This window comes from Nycticebus coucang, chromosome 3 (assembly GCF_027406575.1).
Source record: "Nycticebus coucang isolate mNycCou1 chromosome 3, mNycCou1.pri, whole genome shotgun sequence".
NCBI classification, from domain to species: domain Eukaryota; kingdom Metazoa; phylum Chordata; class Mammalia; order Primates; family Lorisidae; genus Nycticebus; species Nycticebus coucang.
This window is the reverse complement of record NC_069782.1, coordinates 132,370,681-132,397,739: the sequence shown is the minus strand read 5'-3', so window position 1 is coordinate 132,397,739 and position 27,059 is coordinate 132,370,681. Positions and strand designations below refer to the sequence as shown.

General features: G+C 38.7%; 1 protein-coding gene and 1 pseudogene across 8 annotated transcripts in view; one reads left to right on the top strand and one right to left on the bottom strand.

Annotated features, from left to right (window-relative positions):
* NT5C2 (5'-nucleotidase, cytosolic II) overlaps window positions 1-27,059 on the top strand; it is a 142,587-nt gene that overhangs the window by 81,325 nt on the left and 34,203 nt on the right. For 6 of the 7 annotated variants that reach the window (XM_053583049.1, XM_053583050.1, XM_053583054.1 and 3 more), the window contains one exon: window positions 3,469-3,542. The exons of the other annotated variant lie outside the window; for it this stretch is intronic. In XM_053583049.1, the coding sequence (XP_053439024.1) occupies window positions 3,469-3,542 (74 nt within the window). The remainder of the gene's footprint in view (window positions 1-3,468; window positions 3,543-27,059) is intronic. 7 annotated transcript variants of the gene reach the window in all.
* Window positions 12,364-13,701, bottom strand: LOC128580762 (cell division cycle protein 27 homolog; annotated as a pseudogene). Its single transcript, XR_008378740.1, has one exon. The product of XR_008378740.1 is annotated as a cell division cycle protein 27 homolog (transcript).

Genomic DNA, 27,059 nt, shown 5'->3' with positions numbered 1-27,059 from the left:
AACCTGCCACCTCCGGCATATGGGACTGGCGCCCTACTCCTTGAACCACAGGCACCGCCCGAAAGGTTAACTTTTTTCTTTTTTTTTTGGAAAGGGTATCTATATATTCAAAGGTGATTGCAACTTACTCCAAAAGATCGTGATGGTTATGATCTATCATACTGTTATATGTTATGTTTTCCTTGTATCTTCATGGTAAACTTCCTGAAATTTGAATCTGATTATTTTATTTCCTCAAAATTTGATATTTTTTTCTTGACTGCAGGATAAAGTCCAGATGCACTAATATGGTATACAAAGTCTTCATGATTTTAACCCCTCCTAACCATTTTAGCTTCATAGCTTTTATTGCTCTTTCCCTCATCATAGCTCTCCTAGAAAACCTCCTTTGGTAGAAACAAACAGAAAAGCAAAACCAATGACAGGTCTTCAATAATACATGATTTGCAGTTTACTGCAAATCTTTTCTGGGGTTGGTTATTCTGCCTACATTGACTTTCTTGTTTTGTCCTACTGGAAAACTTGTATTGACTATTCACCGATTCTGTTCAAACATCTTTTCCTGACTCTCTAAAACAACTGGTGTTCTCTCCTTCATGTTATTTTAAAGCACTTACTAAATGTCTATAGTTACTTGTTTATGTGTTTCTCCTAGTAGGTTGAATTCCTCAAGGATAAATATAGTAAGTTAAAATATAAGTTTCGTGAGGGCAGTTACTCTTTGTTCTGTGCCATATTGCAGTACCTGGCATATATGTATAGTAGGCACTCATGACTGAAGCTATATTTATATCTTGGGTAGGCTTTAAATTAATCTCTTTGTTAAATAAATTATAAATGAATGAATTATACAGCCTCAACAGTAAATAAGTCTCTCCCTGAGAGAAAAAAAGATAGAGTCTCTTTCTATAAGAGAGAAAGTCTCTCTTTATCTCTCTATATCTACATATATAGAGAGAGAATGAGAGATAGAGTCTTTATAAGAGAGATAATGAGAGATAGAGTCTCTCTATGAGAGAGATACAGAGAGAGACTTATAGAGACTTAGAGAGAGAGACACTTTATCTCTCTTTATATTGCTCTCTTATATATAGAGAGAGACTCTTTCTCTCTCTCTCTCATAGAGAGAGATACAGAGAGACTTATTTACTGTATCCTGGCATCACCAATGACATGATTCAAGATTTCAGGGAAGAGCCTCTCCTTTCTAAAACCTGACCCCATAAATAAGCTTACTGTTGAGGCTGTATAATTCATTCATTTATAATTTATTTAATAAACAGATTAATTTAAAGCCTACCCAAGATATAAATATAGCTTCAGTCATGAGTGCCTACTATACATATATGCCAGGTACTGCAATATGGCACAGAACAAAGAGTAACTGCCCTCATGAAACTTATATTTTAACTTTTTTAACTTACTATATTTATAGAAACTGCCATATATATACATAGAGAGAGAGAAAGAGAGATACTTTACAGAAAAATAGAATATACATATATATATTTATTTTAGTTGAGACATAGTCTTATTTTGTCACCCTCAGTAGAGTGCTGTGGTGTCCTAGCTCACAGCAACCTCAAACAAACTCTTGGGCTCAAGCCTCCCTAGTAGCTGGGACTACAGGCTCTTGCCACAATGCCTGGCTATTTTTTTTTTTTTTTTTTTTTGTTTAGCAGGCTCGGGCTAGTTTTGAACCCACCAGCCCCAGAGCATGTGGCTGGCACCCTAAGCACTGAGCTACAAGTACCCAGCAAGTCCATATATTTTTGCTTAATATCTAATTTCACTTATGGTATAAGAAAGACTTGAATAATTTTTTTTTTTGAGACAGAGTCTCACTATGTTGTCCTCAGTAGAGTGCCATGGCATCACAACTCACAGCAACCTCTAACTCTTAGGCTTAAGTGATTCTCTTGCTGCAGCCAAGTAGCTGGGACTACAGGCACCCTCCACAATGCCTGGCTATTTTTTGGTTGTAGTTGTCATTGTTGTTTAGCAGGCCCAGGACGGGTTCAAACCTGCCAGCTCCAGTGTATATGGCTGGCACCCTACCACTGAACTACAGGCGCTGAGCCAGACTTGAATAATTTTTACTTTGAGTTTTATTATTGGTATTTAAAAGAGAAAGCCTAGAAGAAAATAGGGGAAGTTTCTTTGACATTGGTTGTGGCAATGCTTTTTTGGTTAGGACACCAAAAGCCCAGGCAACAAAAGCAAAAATAAACAAGCAGGACTACCTCAAAGTAAAACACTTCTGCACAGCAAAGGAAACAGTCAACAAAATAAAAAGGCAGCCTATGGATTGGGGGAAAATATTTGTACACCATGTATCTGATAAGGGGATAATATTTAAAATATGTAAGGAAATCACAGAAGTCAATAGCAGAAAACCCAAATAACCCTAATATGAGAAAGGAACTTAAATAGACATTTCTCCAAAGTAGACATACAGATGGCCAATAGGCATATGAAAGGGTGCTTACCATCATTAATCATCAGGGAAATGCAAATCGAAACCACAATGAGATATCATTTCTTACCTATTAGAATGGTTTTTATCAAAAAGACAAGTAACGAATGTTGGCAAGGATGTGGTGAAAAGGAAACTCTTACACATCTTTGATATACTGTAGATTGGTATAGCCACTGTGGAAAACAGTATAGAGCTTCCTAAAGAAATTAAAAACAGAGCTACCATATGACCTATCAGTTCCTCTTGCAGAGGAAATGAAATCACTACCTTGTAAAGTTAGCTGTACTCTTATGTTCATTGCAGCATTAATGGCAATAGCCAAGAGAAGGAAACTATTTAAGTGTCTACTGATAGGATGGATGGATAAAGAAATTGTGGGTACACACACGTTATAATGGAATATTTGTCCCTAAAAAAGGAGATTCTGTAATTTGCAACAGCATGGATGAATGTACAGGACATTATGCTAAGTGAAATAAGCCAGACACACAAAGAAAAATACTGTATGATCACACTTACATGTGAGATTTAAAACAAACAACAAAACAAAAGCATAGATACAGAGTAAAACAGTGGTTGGGAAAGGTAGATCAAAGGGTACAAAGTTACAGTTATGAAGGGTGAATAATAAGAGATGTAAAATACAAGATGAAGGCTGTAGTTAATAATATTGTATCCTGCAATTTGTCAACTCAGTAGCTTTTAGTTATTCTTACCAGACATACAAGATAGGTAACTATATAGACTAATGAGTATATTCATTTGTGTAACTGTAGTAATATACACAAATGTGTATATTAAAATAAGCATATCAGAGTATCATGTTGTACACCTTAGATACAATAAAAATTAAAAGGTAAAATTTTAAAAAATCAATTGGAAAAATAAATCAATGAGAAGATCTAGAAAAATAGTCAGAAAGCTTCATTAAACTTCAAAATTTCTTTTCCGGTATTAATTGAGATAACATTTTTTACTTTCTTGTATAGGGTATTTGTGAACCGAAGTTTAGCCATGGAGAAAATAAAGTGTTTTGGTTTTGATATGGATTATACCCTTGCTGGTGAGTAGCAATTTCTAATTGGTTAAGAACTGCTGCTTTGAATATAACAGAATGGGTCTGCAGTGGGCAATTCAGTACAAACTTGTTGATTTAATTATATAGATAGCCTCCAGAAACTTGTTATTAAGCTTTTTCTCCTGAGATTTGTGAATATTGAAGTTATCAAATATCCTTAAGATTTGGTTCATGAGTTTGTATAGATAGGTAGAATAAATATTAAATAATATTATTTTAGAGACCCTGATAAGGAAGAATATGGTAAATATATTAGTTTTTTTGCTTTTTTAATTTTTTTGGAGACAAAATCTCACTCTGTCACCATGGGGTTGAGTGCCATAGTGTCATCATAGCTCACAGCAACCTCAAACTCTTGGGCTGATATTGCCACAACCTCCTGAATAGCTGGGAATACAGGCATATGCCAGCATGTCTGGATAGTTTTTCTGTTTTTGGTAGAGACAGAGTCTCATTCTTGCTCAGGGTGGTCTCAAACTTCTGAGCTCAAGCAGTCAACCTGCCTCAGCCTCCCGGAGTGCTAGGATTACAGGATTGAGTCACTGTGCCTGGCCTAATATGTTATTCTTAAGACAAGTAGAAAATATTTTCAATTAAAATGATTATACACATAATACTAAAAGGTTTTTAAAAAACTATTAATTTTATCATCACATAGTCTTTAAACACCACACTGAACTATTTTTCCAGTCCTCCTGTCTTTGAGATATAGTAGAACCTTCAGAGTTGACCACCTTCCTGCATTGACCACCTCGTTAAATTGACCTAATTTTCTTTTCTTTTTTTTTTTTTTTTTTTTTGAGACAGAGTCTCACTATGTCACCCTGGGTAGGGTTTTGTGGCGTCACAGCTCACAGCAACCTCAAACTCTTGGACTTAAGGGATTCTTTTGCCTCAGCCTCCCAAGTTGCTGGGACTATAGCCGCCTACCACAACGCCCAGCTATGAACCCGCCAGCTCTGGTGTATGTGGCTGGTGCCCTAGCCATTAAGCTACAGGTGCTGGGCCAGTTGACCTAATTTTCATAGACCAGATATGCACCACATAGATGTATCAGTTCAGTAGGCCTACTTCCTTATGTTGGCCACTTCCCTATGTTGACCAGTTTGTTATAGTCCCATGGGTGGTCATCTTATGAGGGTTCCTATTATATATTTGAAATAATTAATGTATTAGTCAATAATTATAATGTCTTTTCAGAACTTACTAAGTAAAATATTTGTGGTCTGATGAAAGTATCATTTGAGAAGTCGTAAGGATGAGGGATCTAGTTGACCTAGTTGTAGCTGACGCCTGTAGTTCCAGCTACTTGGGAGGCTGAGGCAAGAGAAACACTTAAGCCCAAGAATTTGAGGTTGCTGTGAGCTGTAATGCCATGGCATTCTACCAAGGGTGACATAGTAAGACTCCGTCCCCCCCCATACACACACACACACACACACACACACACATATACATAAATAGTCTTTGATTTGAGCTTTTCTTTTCCATCCATATTCTTTGTCATTCATTTTTTTCTATTGCCTTAAAGTTTTTGCAGCTTTTAAATTCTTTATAATTTACTAATTGGATGCAGACACTTTTAGAAGCACTTGTCAGAAAGCAGGTAAAAGGGCAGTGCCTGTAGCTCAGTGGTTAGAGCGCCGGCCACATACACCAAGGCTGGCAGGTTTGAACCTGGCCTGGGCCTGCTAAACAACAATGATAACTACAACAAAAAAATAGCCAGGCGTTGTGGCAGGCGCCTGTAATCCCACGTACTTGGGAGGCTAAGGCAAGAGAATTGCTTAAGCCTAAGGGTTTGAGGTTGCTGTGATGCCATAGCACTGTATTGAGGGCAACATAGTAAGACTGTCTCCAAAAAAAAAAAAAAAACAAGCCAGTCTTGGTGACTCACGCCTATAATCCTGGCTCTCTGGGAGGCTGAGGCGGTAAATAGCTTGAGTTCACAGGTTTGAGACCAGCCTAAGCAAAAAGTGAGACCTCCATCTCTACTAAAAGCAGAAGAAAAAAAACTGAGGCAAGAGGATTGCTTGAGCCCAATTTGGAGGTTACTGTGAGCTATGACACCACAGCACTGTACCCAGGGCAACGCTCTGTCTCAAAAAAAAAAAAGAAGAAGAAGAAGAATTTTAGTTCTCCAGGAAAAGGAATGGTGAAATAACTTGATGGCAAAAAGAGTTATTATCTAAAGCAGAAATAGAAGTTAATAAGGTCAAAAAGGGATGAACTTTTTTCCTTTGGTTATCAAGACAGTACCATTGTATTGAAATAGTTCAATAAGTATTTATTGAGAATCTGTAATGTGCCTGGCACATTTTGTTACCTAGCATTGAGATAAGTAGATCTTCCCACAGAATAATGAAAAAATGAACTCTCCTATTTATTGAAAAGTTACTGAATCTTAATCTCTTAATTTTAATGATATTTTATGATTTCTTTTTATTTGCTTTTTTGCTGTGTTTTTGTAAGGCCACTTCATATTTTAAAGCTTTCTGCTAGTCTAGACACCAATATTTGTGTATAATACAGTAGTAACAGTTAACATGTATTATGCGTTTATCATATGCCAGGCCCGTTCCAGGTGATTTACACAGATAGATACATCATTTAATACATGGATTATCTTATTCACATCTGTAATTTAGTATTTACAGAGATCCTGTGAAGCAGATACTGCTAGTATTATCTCGACTTTACAAATGACGCTGAGACATTAAGCATGTACTTTGTTCATTGACATTTAGCTATGATCTAGCTAAACCAAGAGTCAAACCTAAGCATTCATGTATATATCTGTACATAATGCTTAAATTATCATTTTGAATAATGACAGTTTATAGTGAGATATTTCAAAGTAATAAGCACCCCTCTCCTCTAAACAAACCAGGACTTAAGCACTCAAAGAGGCAAAGCCCTTTGAGAGGTCTCTTTGAGAAATTATATGCATTATTTCATCAGTTCTTTGTTGGTGAAAAACATGGTTATGGCATCGTCGTCACCTCACAAAGCACATAGGAAAACATGTTTATTGGTTATGTATTTTCACATTTTCCAGAATAGTAGTCATTAAATTTAGCGCCTTACAGGGGATGTTCTTGGAAAGAATTTGTGTTCTTTTTTGTTTTTGTTTTTAAGACAGAGTCTCAAGCTGTCACCCTGGGTAGAGTGCCATGGTGATATCAAGCTCACGGCAACCTCCAACTTGTGGGCTCAAGTAGTCCTCTTGCCTCAGTTTTTTGTATTTTTAGTAGAGATGGGGTCTCACTCTGGCTCAGGCTGGTCTCGAACCTGTGAGCTCAAGCAATCCACCCACCTGGGCCTCCCAGAGTGCTAGGATTATAGGCGTGAACCACTGTACCTGGCCTAATTTCTTATTTTTGAAATGTTCTCAAAAACATCATCTTCTGTGTGCAGTCCTGATACCTTGGTACATCAGTCCCTCTTAGCAATTCATGTTAGTCGCAGCTTTTGTTTACCTGTCTGCCTGTTGGCTTTCAAGTTTCTCAAGAGCCAAGGCTTTCTTTTTTGTATTTGTATCCTATATTTAGCATAAAGCCTGGCATTAAGTAGGTGTCCAGTAATGTTTATTGAATGAAGAATTTCGGTGTGTAAGTTTTACTAATTAGTTTAAAAGTTATTTTTGGTACTTTAGTTTACTGGGTATAAGCTATACCCTCATTGGGCAGTGCCTATAGCTCAGTGGGTAGGGCACCAGCCCCGTATACCAAGGGTGGAGGGGTTTGAACCTGGTCCTGGCCAAACTGCAGCAAAGAATAGCCAGGTCTTGTGGCGGGCACCTGTAGAGTACATGGCACTCTACCCAGGCACCTGTAGGGCGCCGGCTCCTTATGCTGGAGGTGGCAGCTACTTGGGAGGCTGAGCAGGAGAATCGCCTAAGCCTAAGAGCTGGAGGTTGCTGTGAGCTGTGACGCCATGGCACTCTACCGAGGGTGACAAAGTGAGACTCTGTCTCTAAAAATAAAGACATACCCTCATTATTCAAGTAAATTACCTCTAAATATGAATGTATTTTTTAAAAAATTAATAAACTTTATTGAAAAATAAGTTACATTCATGGCTGGGTGTGGTGGTTCACGCCTGTAATCCTAGCACTCTGGGAGGCCGAGGTGGTGGATTGCCTGAGCTCACAGGTTCAAGACCAGCCTGAGCTAGAGCAAGACCCCATCTCTAAAAATAGCTGGGCATGTGGCGGGTGCCTGTAGCCCAACAGTTTGAGTTTGAGGTAGTCCCAGCTACTTGGGAGGCTGAGAGGCAAGAGGATCACTTGAGCCCAAGAGTTTGGGGTTGCTGTGAGCTATGATACAATAGCACTCTACTGAGGGTGACAAAGCAAGACTTTGTCTCTAAAAAAAAAAAAGTTATATACAATCAAACACATGCATTTTAAGTATACAGAGGGAATTTGGCAAAATGTATACACCTATGTAACTACCATGATAATCACAATACAGAATATTTCTCTCACTCCAAAATGTTCCTTGAGTGCCTCTTTGAAGTCAGTTCTAACTCCTACCCGACTCTTTGCCCTAGGGCTTTTGTCAGTGTAGGTTAATTTTGCCTTTTCTAGAATTTCATATAAATGGAATCATACTGTATATACTCTTGTGTGTCTGGCTTCTTTTGTTCACCATTTTTTTATGATTCATTCATACTGTTGTTATCTATCAGTAAGTAGTTCAGTCTTTTTTAAAAGCATAACCTTCTAGCATTAAAAAAAATGAATTTGAAAACATTTTAGACTTACAGAAGAGCTATAAAAATAATGTGGAGAGTTCTTTTTTCTTTTCTTACCTCTTGCTTGGTCATAGTATAGTTAAAAAACTAAGAAATTAGGCTCGGCACCCATAGCTCAGTGGTTAGGGCACTAGCTACATACACACACTGGGGCGGGTGGGGTGGGTTCAAACCCAGCAAGGGCCTGCTAAACAGCAATGACAACAATAACAAAAAAATAGCTGGGTGGGGTGGTGCCTGTGGCTCAAAAGAGTAGGGCACCAGCTCCTTATGCTGGAGGTGGCAGGTTCAAACCCAGCCCCAGCCAAAAACTGCCAAAAAAAAAAGAAAAAAATAGCTGGCGTTGGGGGGATGGGGGGAGGCTGTAGTCCCAGCTACTGGGAGGCTGAAGCAAGAGAATAGCTTGAGCCCAAGAGTTTGAAGTTGCTGTGAGCTGTGACACAATGGCACTCTACCGAGGGTGACATAGTAAGACTCTATCTCAAAAAAAAAACAAAAAACAAAACCAAACTAAGAAATTAATACTAGCATAGTACTATTAATTTAACTACAGACTTCACTTGGTTTTTTTTTAAACAAGAATATGCCTTTATTTAAATTACATTTTTAAAATTTCATTTTATTTCACTTTTCACTTGGTTTTTATCAGTTTTGTCACTATTGTCCTTTTTGGTTCCAGGATCCAGTGCAGAATCTCACATTGCATAGCTCCTTAGTCTCTCCCAATCTGTGATGGTTTCTATGTCTTTCTCTTTCATTGCTTTGACACTAAAGAGTACTGGTTAGGTATTTTGTACAATATTTCACAATTTGGGTTTGTCTTCCTTCTGGTTTATAGATGGCACCTTCCAACTATGTCCTCACATGGAGGAGAAAGGGGTAAGGGATCTCTCTGGAGTCTCATAAGAGCAATAATCCCATTTAAAGCTCTGTGCCCTCATAACCTAATGACTCCAAAGGCCCTACTTCGTACATTATCTTGTTGGTTATTAAATTTCAACATAATAATTTTGGTGGGATACATTCAGACCATAGCATGTCCTGTAAAACTATCTAGCACAATCTGCGAATTAGTTATTCTCACAAACACATTTTGAGTGATACAGAATTACCATTTATACATGGATGGGTTATGAGTTTTCAGATTTAGAATGGAGGGAAATGATCGATTCTTCTTGATTGTTAAAAAAAAAAATAATGGGACAGGTGTGGTGGTTTACACCTGTAATCATAGCACTTTGGGAGGCCAAGGCAGGAGGATTGCTTAAGGTCAGGAGTTTGAGACCAGTTAGAGCAAGAGTGAGACCCCATCTCTACAAAAAATACAAAAATTAGCTGGGTGTGGTAGCTCATGCCTGTAGTCCCAGCTATCTGGGAGGCTGAGGCAGTAGGATCACTTGAGCCTGCGGGTTTGAGGTTGCAGTTAGCTATGATGATGTCAACTGCACTCTGTTACCAGAGGTAGAGCAAGACCCTATCTTTAAAAAAAAAAAAAAAAAGTAGTGAAATTGATAGAGTATAGTGAGCCTAGGATTGATGCTTTTGAAGCATCACATCTCAAAAGGCAGTCATGTTTTAGAATGGTATGTTAATTGAGAGGTGGTATTGGCTTATGGTCTACTTTGTCACACTGTAAATTTGTCTAAATTTGTTCTGAGGAAACAATTACATAGAGTTTCCTCAAAGTTTTTTTTCTTTGTTTTCGAATGTGGGAAATATATATATAAATTCTTTTTTTTTTTTTGTAGAGACAGAGTCTCACTTTATGGCCCTCGGTAGAGTGCCGTGGCCTCACACAGCTCACAGCAACCTCCAACTCCTGGGCTTCAGCGATTCTCTTGCCTCAGCCTCCCAAGTAGCTGGGACTCACAGGCACCTGCCACAACGCCCGGCTATTTTTTGGTTGCAGTTTGGCCGGGGCCGGGTTTGAACCCGCCACCCTCAGTATATGGGGCTGGCGCCCCACCGACTGAGCCACAGGCGCCGCCCTATAAATTCTTTATGGAAAGCATAGGAGATAGGCTTTAATTCTGGCTTAATTATGAAAATTAAGCTATTTTCATAAGGAAATACTGCTTTTGGTTTTCTAGAAAATGATCACAGAAGATCTTCAAGGGGGGGGAGTATCATGTTTTTATTTTGATTTATCATCGTTTTTAGTCATACTATAGATAAAATTTTCTTTTTTTTTTTAAAGCCTACGTATTGTTGGGGTTGTCATTGTTGATTAGCTGGCCTGGGCTGGGTTCGAACCCACCACCCTCAGTGTATGTTGCTGGTGCCGTAACCACTGTGCTATGGGTGCCAAGCCATTCTTTGATATTTTTGGGGGGTTTTTTGTTTGTTTTTTCAAGATGAATAAATTAAAATTCTCGGTTAGACATTAAAGCATTCTTGCCAAGAGTAAGTGTACAGTGTATGGAGGGATATTTGATTCCCACATATGAGTTCCAATATGCCCATTGCATTTGTTTACAGGAGACACTGCAAGTTTAAGGTAATTTACATTCCTTGGCAATCAAGTTACTGTTTTTTTTTTTTGTTGTTTTTTTCTTATTGTTGGGGATTCATTGAGGGTACAGTAAGCCAGGTTACACTGATTGCAATTGTTAGGTAAAGTCCCTCTTGCAATCATGTCTTGCCCCCATAAAATGTGACATACACCAAGGTCCCACCCCCCTCCCTCCGTCCCTCTTTCTGCTCCTCCCCCCCTATAGCCTTAATTCAAGTTACTATTATAGGCAGTCTTTTATTATTCCATCTGGCACTTGCTATCACCATTCTTGAAGAACTTAGAAATGAAGGTCAGTCACTCGTTATCAAGAACAGAACCAAATAAAAACGAACATTTTTGGAAAAGTGACCAAGAAATTCTGGTTCATCACTATTTTCCATATCTAACAGTTTCTTCAAGATAAAACATATAACTCTTCCTTCCATGATAGCTTTCCAACAAAAGGAGATTAAAGAAAAAAAGAAAAGAAAGTCCCTCACCCTTCCTCCCTAATTTGTCTTTCATACTGGTGAAGAAGCCAGTCTTCTTAGCAGCTACATATTGTACTGCCTTTCGTTCTGTGTACGGTCAGGGTCCATTGAAAGTGGCACACTCATGGTATAAGTGATGGATGATGACACCGCTGGCTCAAGAGTGAAGATTCAGTATATGGAGGGACAAGAAACATGTCAGTACTAGTCACACATCCAGTGGCAAAAGTCTGATTTCCAGAAATTAAAATTCATCACTTTCAGCTGCATGAAGTTGTGTGTCATCTGCATCTGTCATGCTGCTCTCCTGGGATTTGTCTGTTCCCATGATCTGTTCTTCTTGGGTTATTGGGTCTTCATCATTGGCTCCTCAGCCAAGTAAAGAGACTTATCAATTGCCTCTTTAATCTGATTATCGGTGTGTTTGACCTAGTTTCTTGTAAACCTAAAAATAAACAGCAGCACTTTCCTATCAAGAAGTAAATGAGGGATTCTTTGGGAACAATTTGTTTCAATTCTTCAAGTTCTTATAAAGCCGACTTATATTTTTCATTTGCAAATAAAAGGAGGATCTGTGAAATTTGCATAGAGGATTCTTGGGATCAGTAACAATGGCCCTATTTAGGGTATCCAAAGCCTTCTCAGATTTTTTTAGTGCGTGCTGAACTACTTCAATATGGCAAAGTAAAACTGAACTTTGAGGATTGATATCAAGTGCTTTCTGGAAATGAATTTCTGGAAGGCTGAATTTTTCTTGCTCATAATAAATCATTCCTAAACCATACCTCTGGAGAATTTTTATCCATATCTGTTAAGTCTTTAGACAGAACTGAAAGAGCAACATCTTTTTGAAGATGCCAAAGTGCCTTCAACTCTGTAATTCTCATTCGTCCTAACCTCAGACTATTCTTTCAACTTTCATATACTATGAAAGCTCAAAATAGGCTCTTCCAATTTGGCACAGTACCCAACCAGTATTGTAGTGGTGAGAAGGTAGGTGGCTCAAAATATTTATAGCTTCTTTGCAATTGTATGAACACAAAGCTAAATAACCTTTTCCCATTTCATGAAGAAGGCTCATCAAACCCGTTGCTGCTTTTTATAGATTAAAAGCCTGGATCTGAGGTGTGATTTTGGATATTTTTCCTTCTGAAATAATTTTGTAATTTCCAGGCTATCATTTATGTTAGTTGAATTATTCCTCCTTTTATTAGTTTTGCTTTTTGTTTTTCTTGGTTGTAGAGCTGTCACTAGTAAAAAGTCGTGAACTTTGAGGCAGTGTATTTGGGGGAGATGTAATAGTGGGGCTCAATACCTGAGGTGTTGTACTTGTTTGTGGGCCAGAACTTTGTGTTTGTGCAACAAGAATTGGAGTTACTTCGTGACTATTTGCATTCTGAGAGAAGACAGATTTTGTTCCAGATTGGCCAATTCTGGCAACAGACTTTTTTGAAGGGGCTCCAGTGGATAGCACGTCAATTATAGAAGGTGTATTAGTGTAGTTTTGTAAATAGGATCCATCTCCAGGACTTGGGGTTACTGGGCTAAGAGCAGTTGATCCTCCTAATAAACTTCGACCAGTTTTTGGTTTATTTTGAACCTGTTTAGATAATATGGAAGTTCCTGTTCCAAGAGGGACAGTATCAGGTGAAATTATAGCTGAATCAATCTAAGACACTGAGCAATCTGTATTCAAGGAGTACTTTGAATTGGAAGATTCTAAATTCGGTCTGTTTAATTCAGTTGTGTCCTGGGGTGTTTCCATAAGAACTGTGTCAGGCTGTCTGTGAGATAAACTATGACTAGATACTAGTGTTGTGCAAGAGTTGGGCACACAATTGCTAAAGTTCTGTAAAGATGTTAATTTAAATGTTTGGTCAGGATCTGGCTTTTCACCTATTTCACATAATGATTCAAAGGGAGACCAGAGGAAAGGATTTAAACTAAGGCTCTTTTGGTAACATTCTGATCCTTTGGCAAGCCGATCTGTCTTGCAATATACATGTCCCAACAAAGAAAGAGTAAATCAACCTGAATCACCAGATTCAGTAACAATATCATCATGGCTTTGCTGCTTATTAAACACTCCACCAGATAAGGTCTGTTCCCCTTCTGCAAGCTTGCTGAGATCAACACAACATTTTGCAAGCAGGTATTTGCATTGTGGTGTAGTACAACTGTGTCCTTTCAAGAGTCTATATGCTTTATATGCCTTTCCTGAGTGGTAATAACAGGTTGCAAGAAAAAACAAGGCTTCTTCTGAGTGTACTTGCGCATACAGTCGTTCTGTGAGGAAAACTCCATCTTGGTAAGCACAGTGGTTTACTGCTTGCCATATAGCAGCCTGGACCGGTTCCTGCAGCACCATCATCCTTGAGGCTCAGGTCCACTTTCTGCAATGCCTCAGCGCCACCACCACCATCACCTCCCTGCCACCTGTAGCGGCTCTGGCCCAGCCAGCCCCGGCTCATTTAAACTCACCAGCGACCCTAACCCGGGGATGAGGGAGGCCGAGCAATTGCCAAGCACCTCCCAGTAGGACACAGAAATACACAAAGTGGAGAGAGCCAATCGAAAGCCCATTCTTTGATATTTTGAATCCTGATATTTTTGTCAGATGCTGGAGTTGATGGGATTGGTTGGGAATAATCATTTAAATCTTTGATTTGTCACTAATAAATGAGGAAAAGGATAATTGAAGCAAAAATATAAACATGGACTGTAGGAATGTTAAACAGAAATATATAATATTTCTAAACCTATAATTTTCCAAAAGTAAATTATATAGACCTTTTTTAGAATGATGTTAAAGGGGAGGGTTAAGGGGAATGTGTTGAGGGTAATTCATCAAAAGAGAAATTGATGGCCTTGTATTAAAATGTTTTTTTATTTTGCTTACAGTTTGGTAATCATTATTTCATTAGTGAAGTATATAACATGGTATTCATTAAATAATCCTTTCTGGTGGGAGTATCATTATATTCATCTCTTTTGAATGCCAGACTAATATCTCAAACATTTTTCAGAGAAGATCATATTATTATTATCTATCCCTGTAATTGAAGTCAGCTATGCATTTTTTGTTTTTATTAGTTTGTAATATTACTATATAAAACTGACATTTTTATGTAAAACAGACCAAAAAAATGCACGTATTGATGTCAAATAATTTCTCCTGATTGTCTTGGACCTAAGTCAGTATCATTCTGAATCTACTACCTGTAGAATGCCAGTCTTAGTATTTAGCTCCTTATCTCTGTAACACTGTAGATTAACACTTTATTTCTCTGATGGGATTATGCATATCTGTTGTGCCTTATCTACAGTTGACCTTTGAAGAATGCAGGGGTTAGGCGCACTCACTACTGTGCAGTTAAAAATTCTCAAATAACTTTTGACTCCCCCAAATTTTAACTACTGATAACCTGCTGTTGACTGGAAGCCTTACTGATAAACATAAACAGTTGATTAACATATATTTTGTAGGTCATATGTATTATATACTGTCTTCTTACAATAAAGTAAGCTAGAGAGAAGAAAATCTCGTTCAGAAAATCATAAGAGAAAATATATTTACTGTTTATAAAGTAGAAGGGAATCATCATTGAAGGTCTTTATCCTTGTTTTCTTGACATTGTGTAGGTTGAAGAGGAGAAAGAAGAGGAAGGGCTGGCTGGTCTTGGTGTCTCAGGGGTGGCAGAGATGGGATAGGTGGAGGAAATGGAAGGGCAGGCAGCAAAGACAGGCACATAGGTGTAACTTTTATTGAAAACAATGTTCATTTAAGTGGACCTGTGTGGTTCAAGAGTCCACTGTAGGTCCACTGTAATTTGTCTGCTAAATGCAGATGAATTGATATATGAAAGAGTAATGTTTAAAACTTAGATAATATCGGGCGGCGCCTGTACTCAGTGGGTAGGGTGCCAGCCACATACATTGCCGGGGCCGGCTAAAACAACAATGACAACTGCAACAACCGTGGGCAGTGCCTGTGGCTCAGTGAGTAGGGCACCGGCCCCATATACCAAGGGTGGTGGGTTCGAGCCTGGTCCCCGCCAAACTGCAACAACAACAACAACAAATAGCTGGGCATTGTGGCGGGCACCTGTAGTCCCAGTTACTTGGGAGGCTGAAGCAAGAGAATGCTGTGAGCTGTGATGCCACAGTACTCTACCGAGGGTGACAAAGTGAGACTCGGTCTGATAAAAAGAAAAAAATAGCCAGGTGTAGTGGCAGGTTCCTGTAGTCCCAGCTACTTGGGAGGCTGAGGCAAGAGAATTGCTTCCCCCAAGAGTTTGAGGTTGCTGTGAGCTGTGATGGCACAGCACTCTACCCAGGGCAACAGCTTGAGACTCTTATCTCAAAAAGAAAAAAAAAACTTAGATAATACTGAACTGTACTGAACTATATTTTTAGCTTCACCACTGGGCAGGAGTAGACTATGTTTTATAGAAAAAGTACCTGTCAAGACAATTTACAGTTACTCTCTTACCCCTAATTACTTTAGCAACATTCTTTGCACATGAAATATATCTGGATCTGGTCCTTTGCATTTTGGCTTGATCTGTAGGTAACTTTTTCTTTTCCCTATTTTTTTTTTTTAAGACTGCTTTTTCCCTTAATTAAATCTATTGGGTGCTCTAGTTTCTTTTATATAAGTTGCCTGAATGTAGGTTTTTTTAAAATCCCGGATTCTGTAGTTTTGGTTCTCATTTAAGTACATTGTTGTAGCTTTTTTGTGTTTATATGGGACAGATACATCAGGTTGAGTATATTCTGAGGACAAAGCAAGCTAAACAAGTTATTAAGTCAACCTACGAATGGTGAAGTAGTATCTTTTGTAACAACCCCGATGGAACTGGAGACCATTCTTTTTTTTTTTTGAGACAGAGTCTCACTTTGTCATCCTCAGTAGACTGCTGTGGCATCACAGCTCAGAGCAACCTCAAACTCCTGGGCTCAAGCGATTCTCCTGCCCCACATAGCTGGGACCACAGGCACCCACCGCAACAGCCAGCTATTTTTTTTTTTGTTACAGTTGTTATTGTTTAGCTGGCCCGGGCTGGGTTTGAACCTACCAGCCTAAGTGTATGTGGCTGGCGCCCTACCCATTGAGTATGGGTGCCACCATGGAGACGATTCTTTTAAGTGAAGTATTGCAAGAATGGAAAACAACCACCACATGTATTATTAAATTGGAACTAATGAATCAAAACCCAGTGTCTACATTTGGTAGTAACTCATTGGAAAGTAAGCAGGTGGAAGGGGGTAGGGGAGGAGGGGTAAATTTATACCTAATGGGTACAATGTACACTCTCCAGGTGATGGGCACACTTACAGCTTTGACTCAAACTGTATAAAAGCAATTCATGCAAGGCATGGTAGCTCACGCCTGTAATCCTAGTACTCTGGGAGGCTGAAACCGGTAGATTGCCTGAGCTCAGGTGTTCAAGACCAGCCTGAGCCAGAGAGAAATCGCATCTCTAAAAATAGCTGGGTGTTGGCTTGGTGCCTGTAGCTCAGCTGCTAGGGTGCCATCCACACACACCGGAGCTGGCGGGTTTGAATCCAGCCTGGGCCTGGCAAACAACAATGACAACTACAACAAAAAAATAGTCAGGCATTGTGGTGGGCGCCTGTAATCCCAGCTACTCCTAGCTACCTAGAGGTTGAGGCAAGAGAATCGCTTAAGCCCAAGAGTTGGAGGTTGCTGTGAGCTGTGATGCTACAGCACTCTACCAAGGGTGACAAAGTGAGACTATGTCTCAAAATAAATAAATAAATAAATAAAATAAAATAGCTGGGCATTGTGGTGCGTGCCTATAGTCCCAGCTACTTGGAAGGCTGAGGCAAGAGAATTGCTTGAGCCTAAGAGTCTGAGGTTGCTGTGAGCTGTGATGCCACGACACTCTACCAGGGGCAACAAAGACTCTATCTCAAAAATACATAAATAAATAAGTAAAAAACAAAAGCAATTCATGTAACCAAATGCTGGGAGGAAAAAAAGTCAATCTAAGGTTAGGTCTTTGAATTTAGGAGAGAGCAAAAATGAAGGAACTAATCTGTACTATTTGTGCATCTTTGATTTTATTTGCATAAACTGCTAAAAATGTTATATCATTGAATTTATTATTACTAATAGTGAGCAATAGAGTGAAAATAGAAAACAGAGAATTGGTATATTTCAGGCTATATATAAATCTTGCCCATTTTTCAAGTGGCAAATAGGTATAAACAGACCTGTGGCTTCTATTAATCTTAGTGTTCTGTTACTTAGTTTTATAATATTATGCCCTGAAATCTATTTCTGAGGTGTCAAATGAGACATTCTGTTCTGAGGAAACGAGTGACATAAAGTGTTTAATATCACTTCTTCATGGTCACAGATTACCATCTGATAGACTGCTAATCTGCAAAATGTGGTTTCTTCAAGAAGCAAAATACTAGCCAACAGCTGTTGAGTGAGAGTAATCTGAATGTTAGAAGTGATGTTTTTAAAAAGCCAGAATAATCCTCTGTTTTGTATAGGTCTCACACATGAGTTTAGGTCCAGTCTTATTTTAATTCTTGCCCTAGAGACTATATGATTGGAGGAAAACTCCTCAGAGTGTGAAAGACCTGGGTTTGCATCCCAGCTCTGCCTTGTACTACCTACTGACCACCAGCATGTTACTTTGCCTTTATATGTCTTAGTTTCTTCTTTTAATTAAAAAAATATGAGGGTACGATGGGATAAACTTTTAGTATAAGGTTTAAATGAAATGGTATATATAAAATGACTGATGTAATGAAAGAAGTTCTTCCTCTGCTAGTGATACCAAACAAAGTATGAAATACTGAATATAATATACTTGAGCTGTAAGGAAAAAAATCTAAGGAGTAAGGAAAAAAAATCAATGTTAACGTCATTTACACTCTCATGTGTTGTGGAAAAAACTGGAATCCTAGGCAGATGGCAATGAGTGTACACATTCTTGTTTTATTTTTTTTTAAAGTATTGTAAATGATCATGAACTGAATAGAAAGTTAAAGTTCTTCTCTGATCAGCTTTTAATGACAAGGTATTTTAGCATCAGGTTATGTTTCCATGAAAACAAAATGGTGTTTCAATGAAAGGTTATTTTTTTGCAGTTGGTTTTTAGAGATCAAGTTCTTACTTAAATTAAAAATGTTTCTTTATGACAGGGATATCAGTGATTTGTTTCTAATCAGTACAAGGGAGTTACTTGCTCAAGCTTGTAATCCCAGCTACTTGGGAGGCTGAGTCAGGAGGACCACTTGAGCCTAGTTGAAGACTATAGTTGGCTATGGTCTATGCACTGCAGGCTGGGTGACAGAGCGAGACTCTGTCTCTTAGAAAGAGGGCTTGGTGCCTGTAGCTCAGCTGCTAGGGCACCAGCCACATACAGCAGTGCTGCTGGGTTTGAACCCAGCCCGGGCCTGCCAAACAACAAGGACAACTACAACAAAAAAATAGCCGGGCGTTGTGGTGAGCACCTGTAGTCCCAGGTTCTCAGGAGGCTGAGGCAAGAGAATCTTTTGAGCCCAAGAGTTTGAGGTTGCTGTGAGCTGTGAAGCCATAGCACTCTACCTAGGGAGATGTAGACTCTGTCTCAAAAAAAAAAAAAAGAGAGAGAGAGAGTACCAACCAGGGAAGAAGTTAAGAAAAACCAGCTCCTTAGTGTTGGTAAATCAGAGCATTACTCTGCTACCAGCAGAAGCATCTCAGGACCTTTGATCATTTGTCCTCTCATGCATAAGTAGATGCAACTCAGATCATGTTTTATTGTTATTGAAATGGATTCAACTCACTTGACATTTAAGTGAACATTTTTCGCATGGTGTGTTTACTTGGACTAGAGTCCAGGGCACTTATCATGTTTCTGTTAGAAATTGTATATCCTCACCAAACTTACTGGCATTAGAGGTGCTTAAAGGAGTGAGAAAAACAATCTAAAGTCAGAAGTATTTCACAATATTGGTGAATTGTCAATATAGCCATCTCAAACAAGTCAGAGCACTTTTTTTCTCTTTTCTTGTGGTAAAATATACATAACATAAAATTTACCATTTTTAAGTATATGATTCAGTGGCAGTAGTTAAGTATATTCACGGTGTTATGAAATGCTCATCGCTATCCATTTCCAGAACTTTTTTCATCATCTCAAACAGAAACTTCATACTCGTGAAGCAATAACTCTCTATTCCTTCCTCCCCTCAGTCCCTAGTAACCTCTAATCTACTTTCTGTCTCCATGAGTTTGCATATTCTGAATATTTCGTGAAAGTAGAATCATATAATACTTGTTTTTATGTCTGGCTTATTTCTTTTTTTTTTTTTTTGGCTTTTATTTTAAGGATTTATTTATATTAGATAAACTAACACTTTTCACACAAATATAATGCAATACAATTCGGGCATTCTCAAAGCAATTGAAGAATTTATTTGGACATAAGTTTAAAATACTTCCTAGTAGTCATGCGTTTGAACTATGTGTTAAAACCCATGTTCTTTCAATCTAGTCAGAATATCCAGTTATCTGTGTGAATGACTCATTTGGAGATAGAATGTTAAATTTGAAACTCTGGGTGTAATTCTCAAATGATAGGCTCTTCTCTTGTTTAAGGGCACTGGATGGCTAAGTCATTGAGGAAGTAAATGTTAAGAAAGAGATTTATAAATTCTAAAATGCTATGTGTAAGTATCCTATTAATGAAATCCAAAAATATGTAGTTTTGTAATCATATACTCAACTTGAGAAAAGCTCTAATATCTTAATATAGTTATCAACAAATAATTTTATATTGAGAATTGCTTTTCTGAACTTTTTTTTTTTTATTGTTGGGGATTCATTGAGGGTACAATAAGACAGGTTACACTGATTGCACTTGTTAGGTAAAGTCCCTCTTGCAATCATGTCTTGCCCCCATAAAGTGTGACACACACCAAGGCCCCACCCACCTCCCTCCTTCCCTCTTTCTGTTTCCACCCCCATAACCAAAGTTGTCATTAATTGTCCTCATATCAAAACTGAGTACATAGGATTCATGCTTCTCCATTCTTGTGATGCTTTACTAAGAATAATGTCTTCCACGTCCATCCAGGTTAATACGAAGGATATAAAGTCTCCATTTTTTTTAATGGCTGAATAGTATTCCATGGTATACATATACCACAGCTTGTGGGCATTTAGGCTGTTTCCACATTTTGGCAATTGTAAATTGAGCTGCAATAAACAGTCTAGTACAAGTGTCCTTATGATAAAAGGATTTCTTTCCTTCTGGGTAGATGCCCAGTAATGGGATTGCAGGATCAAATGGGAGGTCTAGCTTGAGTGCTTTGAGGTTTCTCCATACTTCCTTCCAGAAAGGTTGTACTAGTTTGCAGTCCCACCAGCAGTGTAAAAGTGTTCCCTTCTCTCCGCATCTGCAGTTTTGAGATTTTGTGATGTGGGCCATTCTCACTGGGGTTAGATGATATCTCAGGGTTGTTTTGATTTGCATTTCTCTAATATATAGAGATGATGAACATTTTTTTCATGTGTTTGTTAGCCATTCGTCTGTCGTCTTTAGAGAAAGTTCTATTCATGTCTCTTGCCCATTGATATTAAGGGATTGTTGGCTTTTTTCATGTGGATTAATTTGAGTTCTCTATAGATCCTAGTTATCAAGCTTTTGTCTGATTGAAAATATGCAAATATCCTTTCCCATTGTGTAGGTTGTCTCTTTGCTTTGTCTATTGTCTCCTTAGCTGTACAGAAGCTTTTCAGTTTAATGAAGTCCCATTTGTTTATTTTTGTTGTTGTTGCCATTGCCATGGTAGTCTTCTTCATGAAGTCTTTCCCCAGCCCAATATCTTCCAGTGTTTTTCCTATGCTTTCTTGGAGGATTTTTATTGTTTCATGCCTTAAATTTAAGTCCTTTATCCATCTTGAATCAATTTTTGTGAGTGGGGAAAGGTGTGGGTCCAGTTTCAGTCTTTTACATGTAGACATCCAGTTCTCCCAACACCATTTATTGAATAGGGAGTCTTTCCCCCAAGGTATGTTCTTCTTTGGTTTATCAAAGATTAGGAGGTTGTAAAATGTTAGTTTCATTTCTTGGTGTTCAATTTGATTCCAAGTGTCTATGTCTCTGTTTTTGTGCCAGTACCATGCTGTCTTGAGCACTATGGCTTTGTAGTACAGACTAAAATCTGGTATGCTGATGCCCCCAGCTTTATTTTTGTTACAGAGAACTGCCTTAGCTATACGGGGTTTTTTCCAGTTCCATACAAAATGCAGAATCATTTTTTCCAAAAGTACGATGAAAGTACGATGTTGGTATTTTGATAGGAATGGCATTGAATAGGTAGATTGCTTTGGGAAGTATAGACATTTTAACAATGTTGATTCTTCCCATCCATGAGCATGGTATGTTCTTCCATTTGTTAATATCCTCTGCTATTTCCTTTCTGAGGATTTCATAGTTTTCTTTATAGAGGTCCTTCACCTCCTTCGTTAGGTATACTCCTAGGTATTTCATTTTCTTTGAAACTATGGTGAAGGGAGTTGTGTCCTTAATTAACTTTCATCTTGACTGTCATTGGTGTACACAAAGGCTACTGACTTGTGGACACTGATTTTATATCCTGAAACATTACTGTATTTTTTGATGACTTCTAGGAGTCTTGTGGTTGAGTCTTTGGGGTTCTCTAAGTATAAGATCATGTCGTCAGCAAAGAGGGAGAGTTTGACCTCCTCTGCTCCCATTTGGATTCCCTTTATTTCCTTGTCTTGCCTAATTGTATTGGCTAGAACTTCCAGCACTACGTTCAATAGTAAAGGTGACAGAGGACAACCTTGTCTGGTTCCAGTTTTAAGAGGAAAAGCTTTGAGTTTTACTCCAGTCAGTAAAATATTGGCTGGGGGTTTGTCATAGATAGCTTCAATCAGTTTTAGAAATGTGCCACCTATGCCTATACTCTTCAGTGTTCTAATTAGAAAAGGATGCTGGATTTTATCAAATGCTTTTTCTGCATCTATTGAGAGGATCATGTGATCTTTATTTTTGCCTCTGTTAATATGGTGGATAACGTTTATAGACTTGTGTATGTTAAACCAGCCTTGCATCCCTGGGATGAAGCCTACTTGATCATGATGAATGACTTTTTTGATGATAAGTGTAATCTATTGGCTAGGATTTTGTTGAGAATTTTTGCGTCTATATTCATGAGTGAGATTGGTCTGAAATTCTCCTTTGTGTTTGGGTCTTTTCCTGGTTTTGGTATCAGGGTGATGTTTGCTTCATAGAATGTGTTGGGGAAGATTCCTTTTTCCTCAATTTTTTGGAATAATTTCTGCAGTACAGGAATAAGCTCTTCCTTGAAGGTTTGATAGAATTCTGGAGTGAAGCCATCTGGACTAGGGCATTTTTTGGTTGGAAGATTTTTTATTGTTTCTTTGATCTCAGTGCTTGAAATTGGTCTGTTCAGGAGCTCTATTTCTTCCTGGCTGAGTCTAGGGAGTGGGTGTGATTCCAAATATTGATCCATTTCTTTCACATTGTCAAATTTCTGGGCATAGAGTTTCTGGTAGTATTCAGAGATGATCTCTTGTATCTCTGTGGGATCAGTTGTTATTTCCCCTTTATCATTTCTGATTGAGGTTACTAGAGATTTTACTTTTCTATTTCTAGTTAGTCTGGCCAATGGTTTATCTATTTTATTTATTTTTTCAAAAAACCAACTCCTTGTTTCATTAATTTTCTGAATGATTCTTTTGTTTTCAATTTCATTGATCTCTGATTTGATTTTGGATATTTCTTTTCTTCTACTGAGTTTAGGCTTAGATTGTTCTTCTTTTTCCAATTCCATAAGATCTCTTGTGAGATTGTTGATGTGCTCTCTTTCTATTTTCGAATGTAGGCATCTAAAGCGATGAATTTTCCTCTCAAAACTGCTTTTGCAGTATCCCACAGGTTTTGGTAGCTTGTGTCTTCATTGTTGTTATGCTCAAGGAAGTTAATGATTTCCTGTTTTATTTCTTCCTGCACCCATCTGTTATTCAACAGAAGATTGTTTAATTTCCATGCCTTTGGGCGGGGTCGAGCATTTTTGTTAGAGTTGAGTTCCACCTTTAGTGCCTTATGGTCTGAGAAGATACAAGGTAAAATTTCAATTCTTTTGATTCTGTTGATATTTGTTTTGTGTCCCAGGATATGATCAATTTTGGAGAATGTTCCATGGGGTGATGAGAAGAATGTATATTCTTTATCTTTGGGATGGAGTGTTCTATATGCGTCTATCAAGTACAGTTGTTCTAGGGTCTCATTTAAATCTCTTATATCCTTGTTTAATTTCTGTTTAGAGGATCTGTCCAGCTCTGTAAGAGGAGTGTTAAGGTCCCCTGTTATTATGGTATTATCAGATATCATATTGCTCAGACTGAGTAAGGTCTGTTTTAAGAATCTGGGAGCATTTAAATTGGGTGCGTAGATATTTAGAATTGAAATGTCTTCTTGTTGTATTTTTCCCTTAACCAATATAAAGTGACCATCTTTGTCTTTTTTGACTTTAGTTGCTTTAAATCCACATGTATCTGAAAATAAGATTGCAATTCCTCTTTTCTTCTGAATTCCATTTGCCTGAAAAATTGTCTTCCAACCCTGACTCGGAGCCTTAATTTGTCTTTTGAAGCCAGGTGTGTTTCTTGCAGACAGCAAATGGATGGCTTGTGTTTTTTAATCCAGTCAACCAATCTTTGTCTCTTCAGTGGGGAATTCAAGCCGTTAACATTTATTGAGATAATTGATAAGTGTGGTAGTATTCTATTCGTCTTATTTGGTGAGAGTCCATTGCTTAGTTTTATCTTTTGCATCAGTGTGGAGGTTAGGTTCTGTCCTTTAATTTCTGAGTTCTTACTTTGCTGCTGATCCATTGTGGTGGTCAGTGTGCAGAACAGGTTGAAGTCTTTCCTGTAGAGCTGGTCTTGTTGTGGCGAATTTCCTCAATGTTTGTATATCCGTAAATGATTTGATTTCTCCGTCAATTTTTAAGCTTAGCTTAGCAGGGTACCGAATTCTGGGCTGGAAATTGTTCTGTTTAAGTAGACTAAAGGTAGATGACCATTGTCTTCTTGCTTGGAAAGTTTCATTAGAGAAGTCTGCGGTCACTCTGATGGATTTGCCCCTGTAGGTCAACTGGCGCTTACTCCTGGCAGCTTGCAGAATCTTTTCTTTTGTCTTGACTTTGGACAGGTTCATCACAATGTGTCTTGGAGAAGCTTGGTTAGAGTTGAGGCGACCTGGGGCCCGATATCCCTCTAAAAGCAGTGTGTCAGAATCTTTGGTGATATTTGGGAAATTTTCTTTTATAATATTCTCTAGTATGGCTTCCATTCCTCTGGGGCATTCTTCTTCCCCTTCTGGAATTCCTATAACTCGTATGTTGGAACGCTTCATAAAGTCCCATAATTCTGACAGTGAACGTTCTGCTTTCTCTCTCTTCTTCCTCTTTTACTATCTGAGTTATCTCAAAAACTTTGTCTTCTACCTCTGAAATTCTTTCTTCTGCATGGTCTAACCTGTTGCTGATACTTTCCATTGCATCTTTAAGTTCCCTGATTGACTGTTTCATTTCCTTCAGCTCTGCTATATCCTTTTTATATTCTTCATATCGTTCATCTCTTATTTGATTCTGTTTTTGAATTTTCTTTTGGTTAATTTCCACTTTATTAGCAGTTTCCTTCATTGTTTCCATCATTTCTTTCATTGTTTTCAACATGTGTATTCTAAATTCCCTTTCTGTCATTCCTAACATTTCTGTATAGGTGGAATCCTCTGCAATAGCTACCTCAGGGTCCCTTGGCGGGGTTGTTCTGGACTGGTTCTTCATGTTGCCTGGAGTTTTCTGCTGATTCTTCCTCATGAGTGATTTCTTTTATCTGTTTCCTTGCCCTAATTTTCCTTTCACTTCCTCTTGTTCTGTAAGTTCTCGTGCCTGTGGACTAAGGGTTACAGGACCAGAAGGGTGAGAAGGTTGAAGAGCAAAAAAGGGATGAAAGAAAGGAGGACCGAGTGATAAGAAAAAAAAAAGAAAAATAGAGAAAGGAGAGGGCGTGGGTAAAAGGAATATTGACAAAAAGAAGAGAGGCACAGAAAGAGGGAGACAGGGCAATATAGGTGTACAGTAGGGTACTTTGATACAACCTAAAAAAAAAAACAAAACACCTTCTGGGGGTGCCCAGTTGGGTGGTTCCCTTGAGGTCAGCAGCTCTTTGCTAACCTGATCAGACACAGTAGAGAGGAAAGACAAAAATGCTATAAATCAAACCTCCACCCCCACCTCCACCAAGTAGAGAGGAAAGACAAAAATGCTATAAATCAAACCAAAACAAGCAAACAGAAAACTTTACGGGATAAAATTGGCTGGAAAAACCAAATAATAATGGTAGAAACACTAACAATAATGAAGTTCTAATTATTGAAATAGGCAGCAATGGGAAATTATAATTAAACTAGAAAAATTGAGAAAGAAAAAGGATTTGTATGGAAAAGGTTGAACTTAAAAAACAAAACAACAATCCACAACATCAAAATAAACAAAAAAAAAACAACCAAACCAAAAAAAAAAAAAAAACACAACCAAAAACAAAGCAGTACGTATATGTTATTGAATATTGTCTGGGCAACACGTGGTCTTCTGGGATATGAGATGTTAATCACAGTTCTGATACGACTGGAGGCTGCTAGTTTCTCAAACCCCAGCAGGTAGACACCCTAAATCTCTCTTCAGCCCACTTAAAAGGCACTTTGAACTTGTTCACTTGCTGAGCAGAAGCTTTCCCAGGGAAGTGCTTGTCGCTGGAATCACTGCTGAAGTGGCTATCCACTTACCCTGTGTGCCAAAACTGGTCTCCCTCTGCCCCCGAGGGTTAGGGCTGCAAGGCGGCTCAGATCCCGCCCTTAGGCTACTTGGTTGCTGGGTTACCAGCTCCCACCCAATTCCAGCTCTGCGACCCTGAGGGCGGAGCTTGCCGGGGCAGATCGCTCACAATGGCTGCCTGTGACCCAGAGCCAAACGCTATTAGCTCCGTCTGGCTCAGCGGCTCAGACTGGGGCCCTAGACAAAGGCCAAAGTTCTCCGCATTCCCACTCAGGCTCTCCCCAAGGCAGTTCAGCTGAGTGCCAAGTCCAAAGACACCAAAACAGTTCACAGGTAAGGCCTTTCTGGTTTGCAGTCTCGCTGCTACTGAACTTACAGTTGCGGGCGGGTTTAGATGGATTGAACACACACGACCACTTGCCGGTTTTCCACTGTTTTAGTCCTCCTCTTGGGGTCCAGAAGTCTCTCGCTGACTCCCTGTATCCTCTCAGGGGTGATGATAGGCAGATCCCACCAGCCAGAGATGCCTGGAGTCCTATATCCCCAGACTCATGGTGCCCAGATGCAAGGAAGCTGTTACTCGGCTGCCATCTTGCTCCGCATTCCCTATGTCTGGCTTATTTCTATTAGCACAATGTTTTTAAAGTTTGTCCATGTTGTAGCATGTATCAGAATTTCATTCCTTGTTAAGGCTGAATGATATTACATCGGAGGTATATGATACTTTTCTTTCTTTCTTTTTTTTTTTAGAGACAAGAGTCTCATTTTGTTGCCCTTGGTAGAGTGCTGTAGCATCACAGCTCACAGCAACCTCCAGCTCTTGGGCTTAGGTGATTCTTTTGCCTCAGCCTCCCAAGTAGCTGGAACTACAGGCGTCAGCTACAACGCCCAGCTAGA